The sequence below is a fragment of the Cantharellus anzutake genome (genome assembly GCF_015039405.1).
Source record: "Cantharellus anzutake strain C23 chromosome Unknown EI90scaffold_62, whole genome shotgun sequence".
NCBI lineage: Eukaryota > Fungi > Basidiomycota > Agaricomycetes > Cantharellales > Hydnaceae > Cantharellus > Cantharellus anzutake.
The window spans coordinates 264,021-278,596 of record NW_024067012.1 but is presented as its reverse complement, the minus strand read 5'-3'; the positions used below and the strand labels follow the sequence as shown (position 1 = coordinate 278,596).

General features: G+C 48.8%; 5 protein-coding genes across 5 annotated transcripts; 2 read left to right on the top strand and 3 right to left on the bottom strand.

Moving 5' to 3' along the window:
- Positions 1–68: 68 nt before the first annotated feature.
- EI90DRAFT_2977272 (uncharacterized protein) lies at positions 69–4,297 on the bottom strand (the record flags this gene model as incomplete). The annotated part of the gene is made up of 20 exons (XM_039055907.1): positions 3,656–4,297; positions 3,471–3,588; positions 3,308–3,414; positions 3,160–3,241; positions 3,092–3,105; positions 2,932–3,036; positions 2,777–2,867; positions 2,677–2,721; positions 2,563–2,618; positions 2,457–2,509; positions 2,294–2,404; positions 1,958–2,250; positions 1,875–1,907; positions 1,491–1,824; positions 1,428–1,435; positions 1,268–1,372; positions 594–1,211; positions 414–545; positions 277–340; positions 69–223 (listed from the first exon to the last, which is right to left on the bottom strand). The coding sequence occupies exons 1-20, from the start codon at positions 4,219–4,221 to the stop codon at positions 69–71; spliced, it is 3,090 nt and encodes a 1,029-aa protein (XP_038911486.1). The 5' UTR covers positions 4,222–4,297.
- Positions 4,298–4,311: 14 nt separating this feature from the next.
- On the bottom strand, positions 4,312–6,267 carry EI90DRAFT_3075892 (mitochondrial ribosomal death-associated protein 3-domain-containing protein). The gene is made up of 11 exons (XM_039061613.1): positions 6,122–6,267; positions 5,974–6,059; positions 5,846–5,920; positions 5,692–5,793; positions 5,519–5,630; positions 5,371–5,463; positions 5,041–5,314; positions 4,845–4,989; positions 4,636–4,789; positions 4,550–4,600; positions 4,312–4,492 (listed from the first exon to the last, which is right to left on the bottom strand). The coding sequence occupies exons 1-11, from the start codon at positions 6,240–6,242 to the stop codon at positions 4,392–4,394; spliced, it is 1,314 nt and encodes a 437-aa protein (XP_038911485.1). The 5' UTR covers positions 6,243–6,267; the 3' UTR covers positions 4,312–4,391.
- A 3-nt stretch (positions 6,268–6,270) lies between these two features.
- Positions 6,271–8,085, top strand: EI90DRAFT_3282066 (WD40 repeat-like protein). Its single transcript, XM_039066875.1, has 6 exons — positions 6,271–6,435; positions 6,491–6,576; positions 6,638–6,858; positions 6,915–7,097; positions 7,157–7,284; positions 7,374–8,085. Exons 1-6 carry the CDS (start codon positions 6,360–6,362, stop codon positions 7,925–7,927), a joined length of 1,248 nt encoding a protein of 415 aa, XP_038911484.1. The 5' UTR covers positions 6,271–6,359; the 3' UTR covers positions 7,928–8,085.
- Positions 8,086–8,647: 562 nt separating this feature from the next.
- Positions 8,648–9,423, bottom strand: EI90DRAFT_2846847 (uncharacterized protein; the record flags this gene model as incomplete). Its single annotated transcript, XM_039053721.1, has 2 exons — positions 8,648–8,749; positions 9,328–9,423. Coding segments are annotated over 2 exons (198 nt in total), but the record flags the coding sequence as incomplete, so codon positions are not given.
- Positions 9,424–10,191: 768 nt separating this feature from the next.
- Positions 10,192–11,545, top strand: EI90DRAFT_3130027 (uncharacterized protein; the record flags this gene model as incomplete). The annotated part of the gene is made up of 2 exons (XM_039064267.1): positions 10,192–10,496; positions 10,567–11,545. The coding sequence occupies 2 exons, from the start codon at positions 10,192–10,194 to the stop codon at positions 11,543–11,545; spliced, it is 1,284 nt and encodes a 427-aa protein (XP_038911482.1).
- Positions 11,546–14,576: the final 3,031 nt, after the last annotated feature.

The following is a 14,576-nucleotide window of genomic DNA, read 5'->3' as shown; positions in this document are numbered from 1 at the left end:
GGATGAGAAAGCAAGAATGGTCCGTGTTCCTTGAAATCCATGCGAGAAAAAAATAAGTTAACCAAAATTCAATCCGGCGGTGTGTCGGCTTTGCGCTGGTCAAGTGCCAGTCTTAGCATGTCTTTGAGACTCTGCTCTAGCACAGGTTTGATGAGAACTCTGTCCGCTCCAGCCTGTGTAAACTCGAGCTGGTCCTCCTTCAGAGCGTTTCCAGTGATCCCAACTGTCCACTGAATATGAGCACGATTTTGAAGACGTGATTGCGGATTTGCATACCAACAAAATCTCTCCTTCCGCGCCGCCGTAACTCTTTACATAGCTCGACACCGCTCAAAATAGGCTGTTATTTGAAGAGGAGGACGTTAGCATCAATCTAATCAATTAGGGCCCAATCAAATGGGCGAGACACGTACCATTTGGTTGTCTAGGAAAACAATACCAATTTTTGGTTTCCTTCCTTGGGATGGCGAACCTTGCCGGTCTTCCATGATTAATTCGAGCGCCTTTTGACCATTTTCCGCGGTTTCAACCGTACATCCAATCCTCTAGGACAACATGAGTGCCACACAGAGTCCGAACGTTCAGGATCTTACCTCAAGCATCCTCTCCATCAACTTTCGCGTCAACATGTCGTCATCGACTACAAGGGTATGAGTCGAAAATGCAGAAATATCAAGATTAGGGGACGGCGTGATGTCAGAACTGCGGCTCTGAAGAGGATCCGACGGTAAGTGGGACGAATCTGAGGGTGGAGACGTTTCCTTCAGCACTGGCCGGCTTGGAACGCTGGGGACACGAAGGTGTGGTCGGGGTGGCAGAGAGATGTGAGAGGGAGGTTCGGCACGAGAAGCGCCCACAATTTTGGGAGTCAATCCGCCCAAGAAGGATGGAGGCGAAGAGCCGCGGGGAGTTGATGAATTATCTAATGTTCGCGAAACGGATGTTTGGAGGACATCTTGAGGCAGATGGTCTGACATCTCTGGATTCTCCTGTTGCATGGTCAAGTTGTTTAAACGAATGGCATCTCCAGAGGTCTTCGAAGCTGCACTAGACGACACTTCGGAGGCTGGTGTTTGACGGTCCAAACCCTCTGGAATGAATTCATGATTGAAGGGATTCAGGACCTGATGTAGTGGAGTGGCTGGGAATGGAGAGAATGAACGTGTAGCTGTCGCTCCCTCGAAGAATGCAGGAACGATGCCGAAAGGGAACTTCAGGCGACGTGACAGTCAGCAAAGAGTTCTAAGCAAAGTTTATATGATATTACCTCTACCCAAAAGCAACTGCCGTGGTCCCCTTTGCTGTTGACACCCAATCTCCCACCACTGAGTTGGACAATGTGACGAACAAGGGCCAATCCCAAGCCGGTTCCCTGAAAGATGTACGTCAGTTAATACATGTTGGGTAGCTCGTCACCTGTGACATACTTTGCCACCTACGCGAGATGGTTTAATATCACAATACGAGAATTAAGCAACTTGAAAGCGCACCTTGATGTCTTCCAATCTCAGTCTGTACATAAGGAGAGAATAACCGATTATCAATCATGTCTCTAGGCCGTATGCCCACGCCAGTGTCCTGCACCTCAATGCGAACGATAAGCTGCTGAGGGCCCACACTCTTTTGGCCAGGGTCCCTAGCCTGATTGAGATTATGACGTGACAATTGATTGGTAGATAAACCTTCGGTTCCGACCTCAGCAGAGGGTATGTGTGCGGCATGGTTCGACACCACAGTCGAACCAGACAATGCAGGCGTTACTGGCGGAGCATACAATAGCTTTGTTCTAATAGTGACACTATTGGTCGGACCCGGTGGCGTAAACTTAAGGCTCGTTAAATGAATGCACCCTATAATAAGGATTGCCTACAAACCTTGCAAGCGTTCGACATTAAATTCGTCACTACCTAAGGCGGGTTTATTTAAGGAGCTGAAGAAAGCGCAAAAAGATACATACTTGTATCAATCGCATCTCATCTCCCATCACATACGCATCGTCATGTGGACTGCATGCTAACTGCCAAGCAATCCATTCTTCGCTCTTACCACTTCCGCGGTAAGCCGCTGCCCTTGCCGCCAAATCAATCTCAGGGTCGAACTCTGTAACGAGCTTGAGACCCTTAGCATCAGCAGCCATTTGCAGTCCAACCATTGAAGAACGAATGGTGCGATGAAAGGTGAACGGTTTTGAAACGGACTCAAATCGACCAGCATCCATTCGATTGAAGTCCAATATATCGGACAGAAGTGCTAGTAAGAAGCAGTAAAGACCGACACCCTCCGCTCAGAAGACCAAAGGACCTATCTTTTGACATCATGAAAAGAGAAGAAGACAGAGCACCCAGCTCGACAGCTTGCTCCTCACTCGGAGGAAATGATGCTTCTAAATTCTGAAGGGCAAGCACTACAGACTTATTTGAGGTTTATAAAGCATTGATACTCAGGGGCGTACTGACTTGCAGTGTTTAGTGGGACTCTGACTTCATGAAAGATATAAGACGTCAAGCGCCTAAATCGGAATGAGTGAAGCACGATGATGAGGGTGGGCGAATAGAGGTGCACCTCTTCGAATCAGCAGCCCGTCTTTCGCTGATTTGTGCTTTCTGGGTGGCACGATACTACAGAGCGAATGGAATTAGTTCAACCCAAACACGCAATAGAGGTTTCACTACGGACCTGCAACTTAACCTGATCTCGAAGAGTATATAACCGGCGCTCGCTCTAGTTCAGGGGCTAAATGTCAGATATGAAAGAATGGCAACTAAAAAATGGGCACCTTCTCACGGATGTAATGAATATACAGAATGAACATATTGAAGACGAATACGTTGATGATATTGTGAGCATAGGTTTTGTGGTATGGAGCGCTGGAAAAGTATCACAAATCAGCGACATTGTTACAGAGTAAGCATCCGAGAGCTAGTAACTCACATTATTCCACAAATGGTGCCCACGAAGGCTAAGGATGCAATGAGAGCGGGAAGGCGTTTCATGCCGCACGCGAATAGGGCGATCGTTGGGAGGGCCGTTGAATAACTTAAAAAAAAGTTCGCCTTCACCACATCATGGTGCCCAGATTTAACAGACTCACTAAATACTACCGATCTAAAGGGTGGCAGTCAGATTGGCAATTGATGAACGAGAGAAAGAATGGCTAACAAAATCCTTGGTGCCACAGCTCCAGTAGCTGTGTGAACCGTAGAAACCGCAGAGGTTGATATATAAGGCGCCATAAAAAGACCTTAGCAGCCGAACCAATTCGTTGAGTATCCTAATTGCTAAGGGCGGAGAGGCGGAGATTCCGTACCAGCTCCAAACAGAAACCACAAGATAGCACTGATAGAACAGCGGTTTCTTTCGTGGGAAGTCAAATATGGCGAAGGTAGGGATAGGAAGCGAAAGCGTAGGCGCAAGCTGTTCCAGAAAGAGTTAAGAACAACTTGAATGACATCAATGAAGACGCTACTAACGCCAAAGAAAAAGCTCTTGTCAAAAGCACGGAGAGGTCTCGGAGCGAGTGAACATCCCAGCACCCAGCTCATCACCAACCAAAGGGACCCAAGTATAGCGAGAGTTTTGTTCGAGAACCTTCAATTTTACATTACGAGTCAGCAGTCCACAAGCGCGCAGTCATCATCTGTGGTGGAAACAATACCATGTTTCACGCTGATACTGATGCTCCGCCACAGGGTCCAGAAACGCTTGGCTATTGAAGCGGGACAGAAACGGGATAGTCCTCCATCGAATAACAGTGAGTAATACATATCGATCCCAAACATTGGTGGTGGTAGTGCTCAGATTATCCGTGTGAGGATGAGATGTTGATGCAATATCATGAGCGCCCTTTTCCGAATGCGTCCTTGTGTGCGATCCACTGGGCATGTTCGGTATAGCGTGCACCCCGAAAGGGCTATCAACAACCACAACATCCACTCCGTCTGGCTCTGCCTCAGTGCCTCCGACGTTGTTCCAGCCTCGAAATTCACTTTCATGCGCTCCGTCAAGCGCATCTCCGGTGCGCCTACTTCCATCATCAGCGGTGTCATCCGGAGTTTCGCTAGGTGCATCTAGACTTGAAGTGCCGATGCGCCGCTTGATTCTCGCCCAGTGCACTCGGAAACCATGAGTCGAGGATCCTTGGCCAAGGTCAAACGTAGTCTTCTTTCGAGCTGCCGATTGAACTACCGGAGGAGGAAGGCCCGAAGAGGATCCATGAGCCATACCGAAGGACAGAGGTTGCAGAGCAGTAGCGGAGAGCCCGGCCTTGAGAGGCCAACGGCTTTTGCTTCCGTTGATATTACCATGGGTGGAGAGAAACTGAATTGGTTCAATTATAGGTGACTATTTAGCATTTCAATTTACATCCATCAGGCACGCGTGTCAAGGGAAAGCTACCAAGTGACAACCGATGACCACAGACCACGATGAAGAAACTCTCTTGGATTCCCACTTGATTCAGCCAGCTTGGCAAGAAATAGAGATTCAGTTAATTCTGCATGGGTGAAGTCAGCACATCAACATCGGGAGGTGGGCGACCAAGCCACTCAACTGGAATGCAGCGCCCGGCCATGTTCCCAGACTTCAGTCATAGCAGCTGCTTCTGGAGGGACATTCGTGGGGGAATCCATTCCCGACGCAACCCTTTCGAAAAATCTACGTAGGCTTGATTCCGTGCTCCCATGTGGTGCAACGAAAAGTCAGGTGTGAGACCCAAAGCATCCCTCAGCTCATATGGGATGTGAAAGTCTGTATTGGTCATACAAAGCGAACCGACAACAGCTCCACGTCGCTGTGATGGAGTGAAAAAGTGAGAATGGTGAGACTTGAAATGCTCGCGCGCTTACGAAAGATCGCACTCCAGACGCATATTCCAGCATCAAGCGAGGCATGGAAAGAGCATGGGAAGGGATGTTATTGAAAAGGGGATCTTTGTATAACGAACGCTGGTAAAGCGCTTGAAAGTCATCTATAGCAACTAACACAGGAGTACTGCGTCACGAGTCAGAAAGCGCGAGGAACGAGAATCATAAGGGAACTCACTTCATTTTTTGCAGCTCCGCTAATGTAAATTCTAGAACTCGTGGAGCAGCACTAGGATCTTGAATCCCAAGTGCAATTAAAGACAATATAGATGATCCAGAAACAATCGTCTTTTTCTCATGTCTGAAGTCCTCCGAGGTGGTGACTGAGTTCAATTTCGATTCGTTAAATGCAGAAAGCCTTTTCAACGCCCATTTGGCGAGCGTCGGTTGCTGAAAAATGCGAGACTGGGCATCATATTGGTATGCGGAGGAAGAATTGACCCAGTTGCTAGCTAAATTTGGTTGTACTTTCTTGACTGCTCAAAACATCGGGTGTAGTAAATCTTACCACGAGGGACGTAAAAGACGATCCAGCCCTTAGATGCACAGTACTCAACCATTTGCAATAATGTTACGGACTTCCCACATCCCGGAATACCCGCTATAAACTTATAGTCAGGGAAGCTGGAAAACAAGTTAAACGGGATTTAGCAGACCTAGAACTATTCGTGTATCTCGACTTGGCGTTTTGCTAGCCTTGTCCATCCAGCCATACGAGCGAAGGGTCACGCCTCGAATAACAGAAAAAGGTTGTGACAGTAGCCTGGACTTGAGAGAATGAGAGAAGTTAATAATCCCGCTTCTATCTCTGCGACGCCCATTGACTCACATCTTTATATACGGCCAATGGAAGTCCGAAGACTTTTGAAATGGATTTCTCACCGGAGGAAAAAGCGATTGCTGAATTCCGAAGTAATGGACCAACTTCCAACTGAATCAATGCGACTTAAGCTCGAGAACACTTGGAACGCGATAGGAGGCACCTTCGATATGGTCGGAAGATTCGGAGGACCGTTAGTGTTCTCCAATTCTATCTGCCCCAACTTGATAGGCTTTAGCTGGATGGACTCAAGTCAACCAGTAGCGTTCGAGGAGAAACAAAAGCCTTCACATCTCCACCCTTCCTCATCGCTCTCCTCCCTCTTTCCACGAATCCAGGTTGCGACTTTTTCTTACTTGTCCAAGCAACATTTGTGCCTTAAATCAATCATGAGAATGTGATCCAGTAGTCGCGAAATCTATGAATCACACTATCTCACCGGATGAGTGTCGAGCATGTATCGTTGTAGGCGTAGCGCTATATATACCACTAGAAGTGGCAGCTACCCTGGAAGCTGGTCCAAAAGGGTGTAGCGCCCGCAGCGAATGGAACCCGCCCATCTTTTGCGTCCTTCACAAGATTCACACGGATCGGGACGTACCGGCTCCGAATCGCACCCCCAAGTTCTCGAGAGTAGACTGCTAGTCCTCTCGCTTATCCATACCGATTAAGGAACCATGCCATCCCAGCCCCGGATTTTTCAGCTTGGCCAAGCACCACTCACTTCCCATTCTTTCAATGCCACTCGCGATCGTAAGCATTTCAATCGCTGAATTTCAGTCACGTTCAATGATTAATTGCGTTCAAGATGTTGCCGCAAGCTTAAACTCTCATGAGGCCACTATATTCGCTTTTGACGGGACGGAATGGAAGCCGGAGGAGGTTCTCGCTGAGGTATTCAAAAAATCGGTTTGCATTGCGCGACGGGATCTTACCCAAAAGAATGAATTCGTAGCATGACAAGCTCATCACCTCGATCGACTGGGGTCACCTCACGAATCGCATTATTACTTGCTCCCAGGATCGCAACGCCTACGTTTGGAGTGAAGTACAGGACCCTCAGACGGGAGGATTGACCTGGAAGCCGACCCTTGTACTACTCCGCATCAACCGGGCAGCCACATACGTGCGGTGGAGTCCCAAAGAAGACAAGTTCGCTGTAGCGAGCGGCGATCGGCATGTTTCTAACTATCCACTCTTTTCTACTCCTTCTAACGAGTCTTTCACATCAGTGCGATTGCCGTTTGCTCCTTTGATGCAGAGAATGATTGGTGGGTTGCCAAGCATCTCAAGAAGCCCATCCGATCGACCGTACTCTCCATCGATTGGCACCCGAATAATGTCCTCCTGGCGGCGGGAAGTGCGGATAACAAAGCCCGCGTTCTTTCTGCATACATTAAGGACATCGACAAGCGGTAGGATTCAGATTCGCCGCTTCTTTCGAGCCCTAAATATTTATATGAGTTTCATTCAGACCCCCTCCCAGTGTCTGGGGAGAAAAACTTCCCTTCAACACCATATGCGGGGAATTTAGTAGTCCTACCGGTGGCTGGGTGCACTCTGTTGGGTTCTCACCCTCAGGAGATGCGCTTGCATTCGCTAGTACGTCTTCTATGTGCCATGTCGACAGCGCCATCTCACATACAACTCTATTCGATTGGCCATTCTGAACTCCGACCTATTATCTTTAGGCCATGATTCGTCTATTACTGTGGTTTATCCTGGAACTGGCGGCTTTTTCAATGTCCGAACACCGAGCTTGCCGTACGTGACGCTCGCCTGGACCTCAGAGCAAAATCTTGTCGCAGCTGGCCACGACTGCCAACCAGTCATTTTTCAAGGGGACGCGACGAACGGATGGTTTTTGGGTCAAAGCTTAGACGACGCCGCATCTCGCTCTGCATCTACCCTAACGCCCACTGCCACTGGGACGAGCGCTCGTTCCACTGGCGTAGGAAGACTGAACAACGAGGCATTCTCCAGGTTCAAAAATGCGGATTCAAGGGGTACCCCTGGCCTTCCTTCTGGGCTAGGCGGAAACTCGCTTGGTGGAGGTGGCGAACTGTTCACTGTCCATCAGAACACGATTACTTCCATTCGGCCTTTTACAGCCGATGCAGATGGTGCCGTTCCGAGCGTGAGCACTTCTGGGATGGATGGGAAACTTGTGATCTGGAATGTGCCTAGCAGAGTGGTACCTGCCGCGCAATTGACGACGAAATTAGGTGGCCTCCATCTTCGTTAAATCGGCTCTTGGAGAGGTCAATAGCAACCGCCACACAGCTGTAGGGTACAGACTAGGACAACCGTATGATTACATAAAACTATAAATGATTATTTTGTGTAGTGATGATTCTCATCTGGATTCGGAATGCCATATTAGCTGGCCAAATACAGTCCGTTGTTGCACATTTGCATATTCAAAGCCACACATACGCAGAATAGCAAGCCTCGAAAGCGCGCGGCGGATTCATTTGACCCAAACCCATCCCTTTTGTGGTCGATGAGAGGTGGGAGGTGAAAGACTCGAGCCACATACACATGTCGAGCTTAACACAAGCGATGAAGAGTTCACACGCATTTGAGCAAACACTCGGCTCAGGGAAATGGGTAGGAAGATCCCTCAGAGGATCAGCAACATCAACTTTCTCGCAGATACAACGACTTATGCTGCGGCGTGGGTTTCAGTAGGGAGTGGCGGTGACATCTCCTTCTCCTGTGCCTTGAGATTCAGAATCGTCGCCTTGGCCCGGAAAGGTGGTTTCCGAGTCTTCTGCATCTAAATTTTCCTTGCATGACCATACTGACGCACGATACTACCATACGACGATGTGGTATGAAAAGTTTGGTCAATAAAGGGATGATTAAACGGCAACAACAACAGCAGCAGCAGTCAAATAGGATGAATGTTGTGGCTTGCCGCGACATATTGCAAGGGGTTGTTGAAAGGGGAACATGAAACGCATACCAAAGTTAAAACGAGCCCCATCTGACGCTCTAGTGTCCGCAACTGAGCGATGAGTGCGTCCGTCGGCAAATCGTTCAATTCCTTTGTTAGTGTGGACAGCTTGAACCGCGAGGGAGGGCAACAGCATGGACAGGGGCATTTGGTCCGTTGAATCAAATGAGCCGATTTTCCGAAAAGGAATTTGTCGACCAATAACCACGAGCGGACCGGGAGGGAGTAAGGGACACGTCACGGTTAAGCGTCGTTGTTATTTGCCGCAAATCAATGAAAATGGGACACGAAGCGAGAATGCAGTGTTAGAAAGCAACGTCGAAAGTTTCAAATGATGATGGGATAACGAAAAAGGGTATATCGAGGATGTCTGATGGGGCTACCGTGCATCGCAGTGGCCCGAATTGAGCATAATTCGAGAGAGAGCAGGCACCGTATATATGATGGTCGTGGTGGCACCATTACAGTGCACGGTACCCGATGATCTAGGGAGCTTAACCCCGCTGCTGTGCAGGAACGGGCCGCCTGTCAGACACGAAATATTGGGACTAATGAAGATGGGCCCGGGGATGGAGCGGGAAATGGATCAATATCAACAGCAGATTACTAACGAAACCTCCATCTAAGACCCAGAACCATGGAAAGCATAGAGAGATATGTATATGGAACAGAGAGCTTTCCCGTACCGATTTAAGAGCATGGTTAAGCTTGGCGTACTCCCCGAGTAACTGCGCTTGTAGAGGTGAGAGATGAGGGTGTCCATCATAAGGATTTTCAAATTCGTCAAGCACAGACGCGGAACCTCCTTGAGGCATAGTTTCAGATTGCTGATGCCGATGGAATGTTGTAACGAGAGATCGTTGAGAAACGACTTCGCGGAAGGGCGGCCGCATGGTGGGAATAATGAACCTCATTTATATGATTATGAATATTTCCCTCGCGCATGAGCTTTTCCGGAGAGGAACTCGTGATGGTTGCCAACTTGAGAACGTGGTCGGCACCAGCTGATTGGATAGATTCGGGCGTCTGAAATATCAAGTCACGTATGGCAACCGTTGCATAAGTAAAATGGCGCCAAAGACAAACCTCAGATCCTCCCCCGATATATATATGCCTGAAATTATAGATTACCGAATATGAAGCCAGGCTCAGCCATGACGAGATACCGGAAAGAGCATACTTCCTCAGTGTCGGTGAGTGTCCAGGAGAACGTGGTTCCCTTAAGGGGAATCATCGGAAGCAAACTGTTTCGTCCTCCAGCCAGACCAGGAATACTTAAACTGAATTGGAGTATGTACAGCAAGGTGATAACGCGGATTTATGTAATTCAAAAAAAAAACCTGAAAATCCCGACTGAATAAAAATTCAGTTGATTAAATAAGGGGCCCGTCTCAGTTCTAATTTAAATTTTCCTTACCAAGTAATCTACATATAACGGCAAACTCCTTATCCCACCGAAACGGAATTATATAGTGGGAGTGGATGCAGCTAAATATCCAACCCGCTCAGCCAAACCACACTAGGTCCTCCATCCCTTCCGCCCTTCCAATATGAGCTACTCTACGCTCTTCAATGATGGCCTTCACCAGCTCTGGGATCGCAAATACAGAGCTGGAACTTCCCCATCCGAAAGAATCACCATCTCCGTCTTTTCTACCGCTCCTGACTTCGACCATCCCGCCAAGCCCTCTCGCAGTGTCCTTCAGAGCTTCCTGTCCTTTGATGAGCCGTCCCTAGGCTCAATCTACGAAGCATCGTCTTCGATAGATTCCCTAATTTCCTGCGGCCTCAACGCACCCAAGTCAAGCAAAGACCCTAAGCGCGAGTTCACCTCATACCCCGCGTCAGTCTCAAGGTAATGCTCCACCTCTCATCGCCAAACTCTTCTCTCTCCGTGCAATCGAGATGCTTATATCTTAATCTAGGCGATCTTTCGAAAGCGCTGTGACTCTCCCACAAACGTCACGAAAGTCACGGTCCTCAACATCATCCGTGTTCGGCGGAACTTTGAGCAGAAGACGTTCACTTCCCGAAGCAAAACCCGCCCCATGCTCTATTCCTCCGCCAACGCCGACACCCTCCAGACGTGCATCGGGTGCATCCTGGCTTCCACGGATTGCCGTGTCGCGATTCCACCCCTCCATCCCATACTGTTCGAAATCGTCTGATTCTGACCACGCAGACGGAGAAGAGTGTGACGTCCAGCACCTTTCTGATGCATCCTCCTCATCGTCTTCTTCATCTAAACGGACCAAGAGCAGTGCGAACAGTATTTCCCAAGTTTCGACCAAATCCGCATCATCAACGTCTACCATTACTGTATATTCACCATCGCTTCGAATAGCCGTGCCACTCCCACATCCTTCAACAACCTTCTCAAATCCCCTTCATTCCATTGTCCCTGTCTCAGTGTCAGATGAATCCGACCTTGAATTACCCCATGTGTCTCTCATCCCGCTGCCACCTTCACCCCGAGGCGACTCTCTGTCTATCTCGTCCATCAGTCGTTCCAGTACTGTATCAACTCGATATCGCAAGGCCAGACGGTCTGATGCGCTTGCACAACTCGAGGGTCACAAGTCGCCTATACCGCCAGTACCCCCACTTCCTTCAGTCCATTCTCGCTCCCATTCAAACCCCCAATTGCCATCGTTCGCGCCACGGCCATCTAGTGAGCGGCGGTCTAGTCTGCACAATGATGCGTCTTTTGTATCATTCACAGAGGATGAGGACTCAAGCAGCGGGCTCGAAATGTTTTTTCGCCGCAAGGAACCGCGGGCTTCAAAGATGACGGCGTCGACAAACATCGGTAACACCGTCGTAAAGGAGCAATTCTACCGCCCTACAAAACTCCTGCGTGGTTGGAGGCAGCAGCGTCGGAGAAACTTTATTGACCTCCGGTGAACGGATGGGTTCTTGCCTATCAGAACTTCACTATACTGAGTCGCAACATACGAGACCGGCAACCACATCTTGCTTAGCTCCTCGGCCCCTATCTATTCCTGGATTCCTGTCAATTGTATATCACCAAACCCATCTTCGTATTAATATTGCGTAGTCTTTAATCCATCTGCGGTCCAACTTTGTTCCACCCTTATCTTTTTGCGTGCTTGCTCGTTCTCTCTCTCACTGACGCCACGCTTTGTGAACCTACGCCTGGCCCGTACTTCGGTCGGAACGTCTTCCGTTCCTTGTAACCATTTGTTTTCCCTCGCACGCTCCTCATCTCGTATCGCTCTTTCTCATTCGCCCATTGCACCCTAGACGGGTTTTCCTTTTTCATCTTGTCTTTATTCGCCTTTTGTTCTTTGGTTCAATATCTTACGACATTTGCTTACGATCATTACCTCCACATTTCGACTTCACTTAGCGCCATATGATATGTCTTTTTTTGATTCTTTCTCACAGACAAATCCTTCATACATATCTCCTTCTGACGGTTCTCATTGCTTCCGTCATGCCAATCAATCCTGGCCTTCGTCTAACGTGTCCCATATTTGAGTTTAACTTCGCCCGCTATGCTCAAGCTGATTCTTGTGTGCAAGCATGCTCCGCAGGGGCGGACCCATTCCTTCCCAACCCTATAACTGTTCCTTCTCAACGTCCCGTACGTACCCTCTCCCTACGTACGTTATTATATTGCCACTGCGAATACACTTCAATATGGGATTTCTCTTTTGTTCATGCATACAAATCTCAGCTGTATGAACCGTGAGGGAAAATTTATTTGAACATTGTCTCCGACTCCTTTGACGTGAGAACGTTGTGCCAGTGAGTACTTGTCCAGGCCAGCTCTGATTGTTCGAATAGTTCGATCACAATCATGACCAGTTGATGAGCGAATATGGGTGATAGGAGGTGGCCAGGGTCGGCGAGGGAATAATACAGTGAATCGCAAAACGTGGCCATGTTTGACAACGTCGTCAGTTGCAACGAGCCCAGGGTACAACACCCTTCATTTGGATCCGAAATTGGTCGATCGATGTTGCCACGACAGTACTGCAGATGTGGTCAGGGTTGAGTGTAACTTCTGGGTCCATCACACAGGTTTGTTCAGCGCTGTTGTCGCAGACCCTGTTGACCAATAAAACTAGTATTGCAACAATGTTTGATATAGACCGGTGTCGCACTAGAGCGGGCGGTCCCTTTGCCTGTTGAGATGTGACTACCGGCGCATTGCTAGAGCTGTGAATGTTGTACGAGAGCGGATCATTCAAGCTGTGAAAAACGAGCTTAACCGACCAGGACTGGGCGTAACGGCCGGCCCACCACAATACGTGCAACTACATATTGTGAGACTTGCATCAAATATGTATAGTATATGTATATGTGTCAATCAGCGTTAGGGACGACGGGCCCATTCCTCCTGAAAGTGCCGTCCGTATCCATGGATCCGGAAGTCTGTGAACTTAGTCGGTGCATTTCCTCACTGCTTTTTTTTTTCCGCTTCGCCACAGCGCTATATACGATGCACATGGCCTTGCGCCAGGCGGGAATCGCAATCAAAAAAAAATTAATCCCATTACATCCATCTCACGCTGACTATTGCGAAATCCTGTGCTTCCGTCCGCACGCACACGACTAGTAATTATACCGGTGCCAACAATATCCTGTTCCGCTCACGAGCGGACACTCGGGGCCCGAGTACATGTCAATGATGCTTTGGGAACCATCAATATGCACGAACCCAATATTACCCGGGGTATCGTGGTTCTGCAATACTGCGGCATATACTGGTAGCAGTTCATACTGTCGAGCCCGCCTTGATATATAGCGAATCCACACGTCGGCAGCGCTACCACCGAGAAAGCCTGCTTCGAATCCTCCGAACTAGTTCAATGTTCGGTGGAACGTCGCATCATCAAATGATCATGTCTAGAGTCAAACGTCGGGGCCCGCATATATAGTGAATATCGCGACACTAAGGTAACCGCTCACGGAAACTGACTATTGATCGTCAACTTCGTTCGCTTGGGGGGTTAAAAACAATCCTACAAGAAGACCGGCGCCACAAGGAATTGGATATTGACGCATCACATCATACGTGTATCGCGTTTTGTTTCTTGCCCGTCAATGTGATAGGCATGTTGCACGAGTATATCCCACTCGTCCGCTTCGCTAAGCTTCTCCAGCGGATATCAGTAGGCTCCAACATTCATTTCACAGGAGACGTTGTCACCGCACGCTCCGCAAAGTATCGGTATGATCCGAGCCCCAATACCATAGTCCCTCGTGCATGACCGCATTCAAATGGTCTGCGATACACCGGCTGGCACAACACATACTGTACATACTAACACCCTCCTCTACCGGAGGATAGTATGTGGCTACGCTGCTGACTTCCTGTCGACTCATCCCGGTACCCTGTTCACCCATGATCTGCAGATTGGAATTTCTCTGCATCCCTTTTACTCTCCCTGACGCTGAATGTGCAAATAGTTACGGTCGTCGTACGCGTGCGTACAGGTGTATGGCCAAACCCCCTTTTTTTCCCTGGTGCAACACTAGACGCAGGGTTTCTACATATCTATAGATTATAGATTATGTATCTTGCGTCAAAGTTTGCAATGCGCAATTATGTGCCGGCCGTGTGCGGTACCCCTGAGCTTTTTCGGTTTCTGGCTGACAGCTGTGCCTAAACAGGAGTCATACCTTAGCTCGGTGGTGAAAAGCTCCTCGCTGACTGGACAACGTTCTCTGTTCTCGGTTACAAAGCAGCTGATCCGCCAGAGGCGCAGTTTCCCCATCAATCCTCCAAAACGGCGTATTGGTTGGGGCTCGCACATGTCCTACCTCAAGAGGGATAGGATTCGCCAATCCACTCCCTACCAAAGGTAGCGATAGGGGTCAGCTATTCAAGATACAATATACTTTGTGTGAATCGGCACGCGTATAGCTTCCGAGTGTGGGGCCCTCATTCTTGAAGCTGTAGGCC

Excerpts from the sequence above, each read along its gene's own strand:
- EI90DRAFT_3282066 (XM_039066875.1), top strand. The coding sequence starts at position 6,360 with ATGCCATCCCAGCCCCGGATTTTTCAGCTTGGCCAAGCACCACTCACT. Across the intron at positions 6,577-6,637 it reads CGGAGGAGGTTCTCGCTGAG|CATGACAAGCTCATCACCTC; the intron begins GTATTCAAAAAA and ends ATGAATTCGTAG. Across the intron at positions 7,285-7,373 it reads AGATGCGCTTGCATTCGCTA|GCCATGATTCGTCTATTACT; the intron begins GTACGTCTTCTA and ends TATTATCTTTAG.
- EI90DRAFT_3075892 (XM_039061613.1), bottom strand. The coding sequence starts at position 6,242 with ATGGGCGGGTTCCATTCGCTGCGGGCGCTACACCCTTTTGGACCAGCT. Across the intron at positions 5,631-5,691 it reads CATTGGCCGTATATAAAGAT|TCCAGGCTACTGTCACAACC; the intron begins GTGAGTCAATGG and ends CATTCTCTCAAG. Across the intron at positions 4,990-5,040 it reads GCGGAGCTGCAAAAAATGAA|TACTCCTGTGTTAGTTGCTA; the intron begins GTGAGTTCCCTT and ends CTCGTGACGCAG.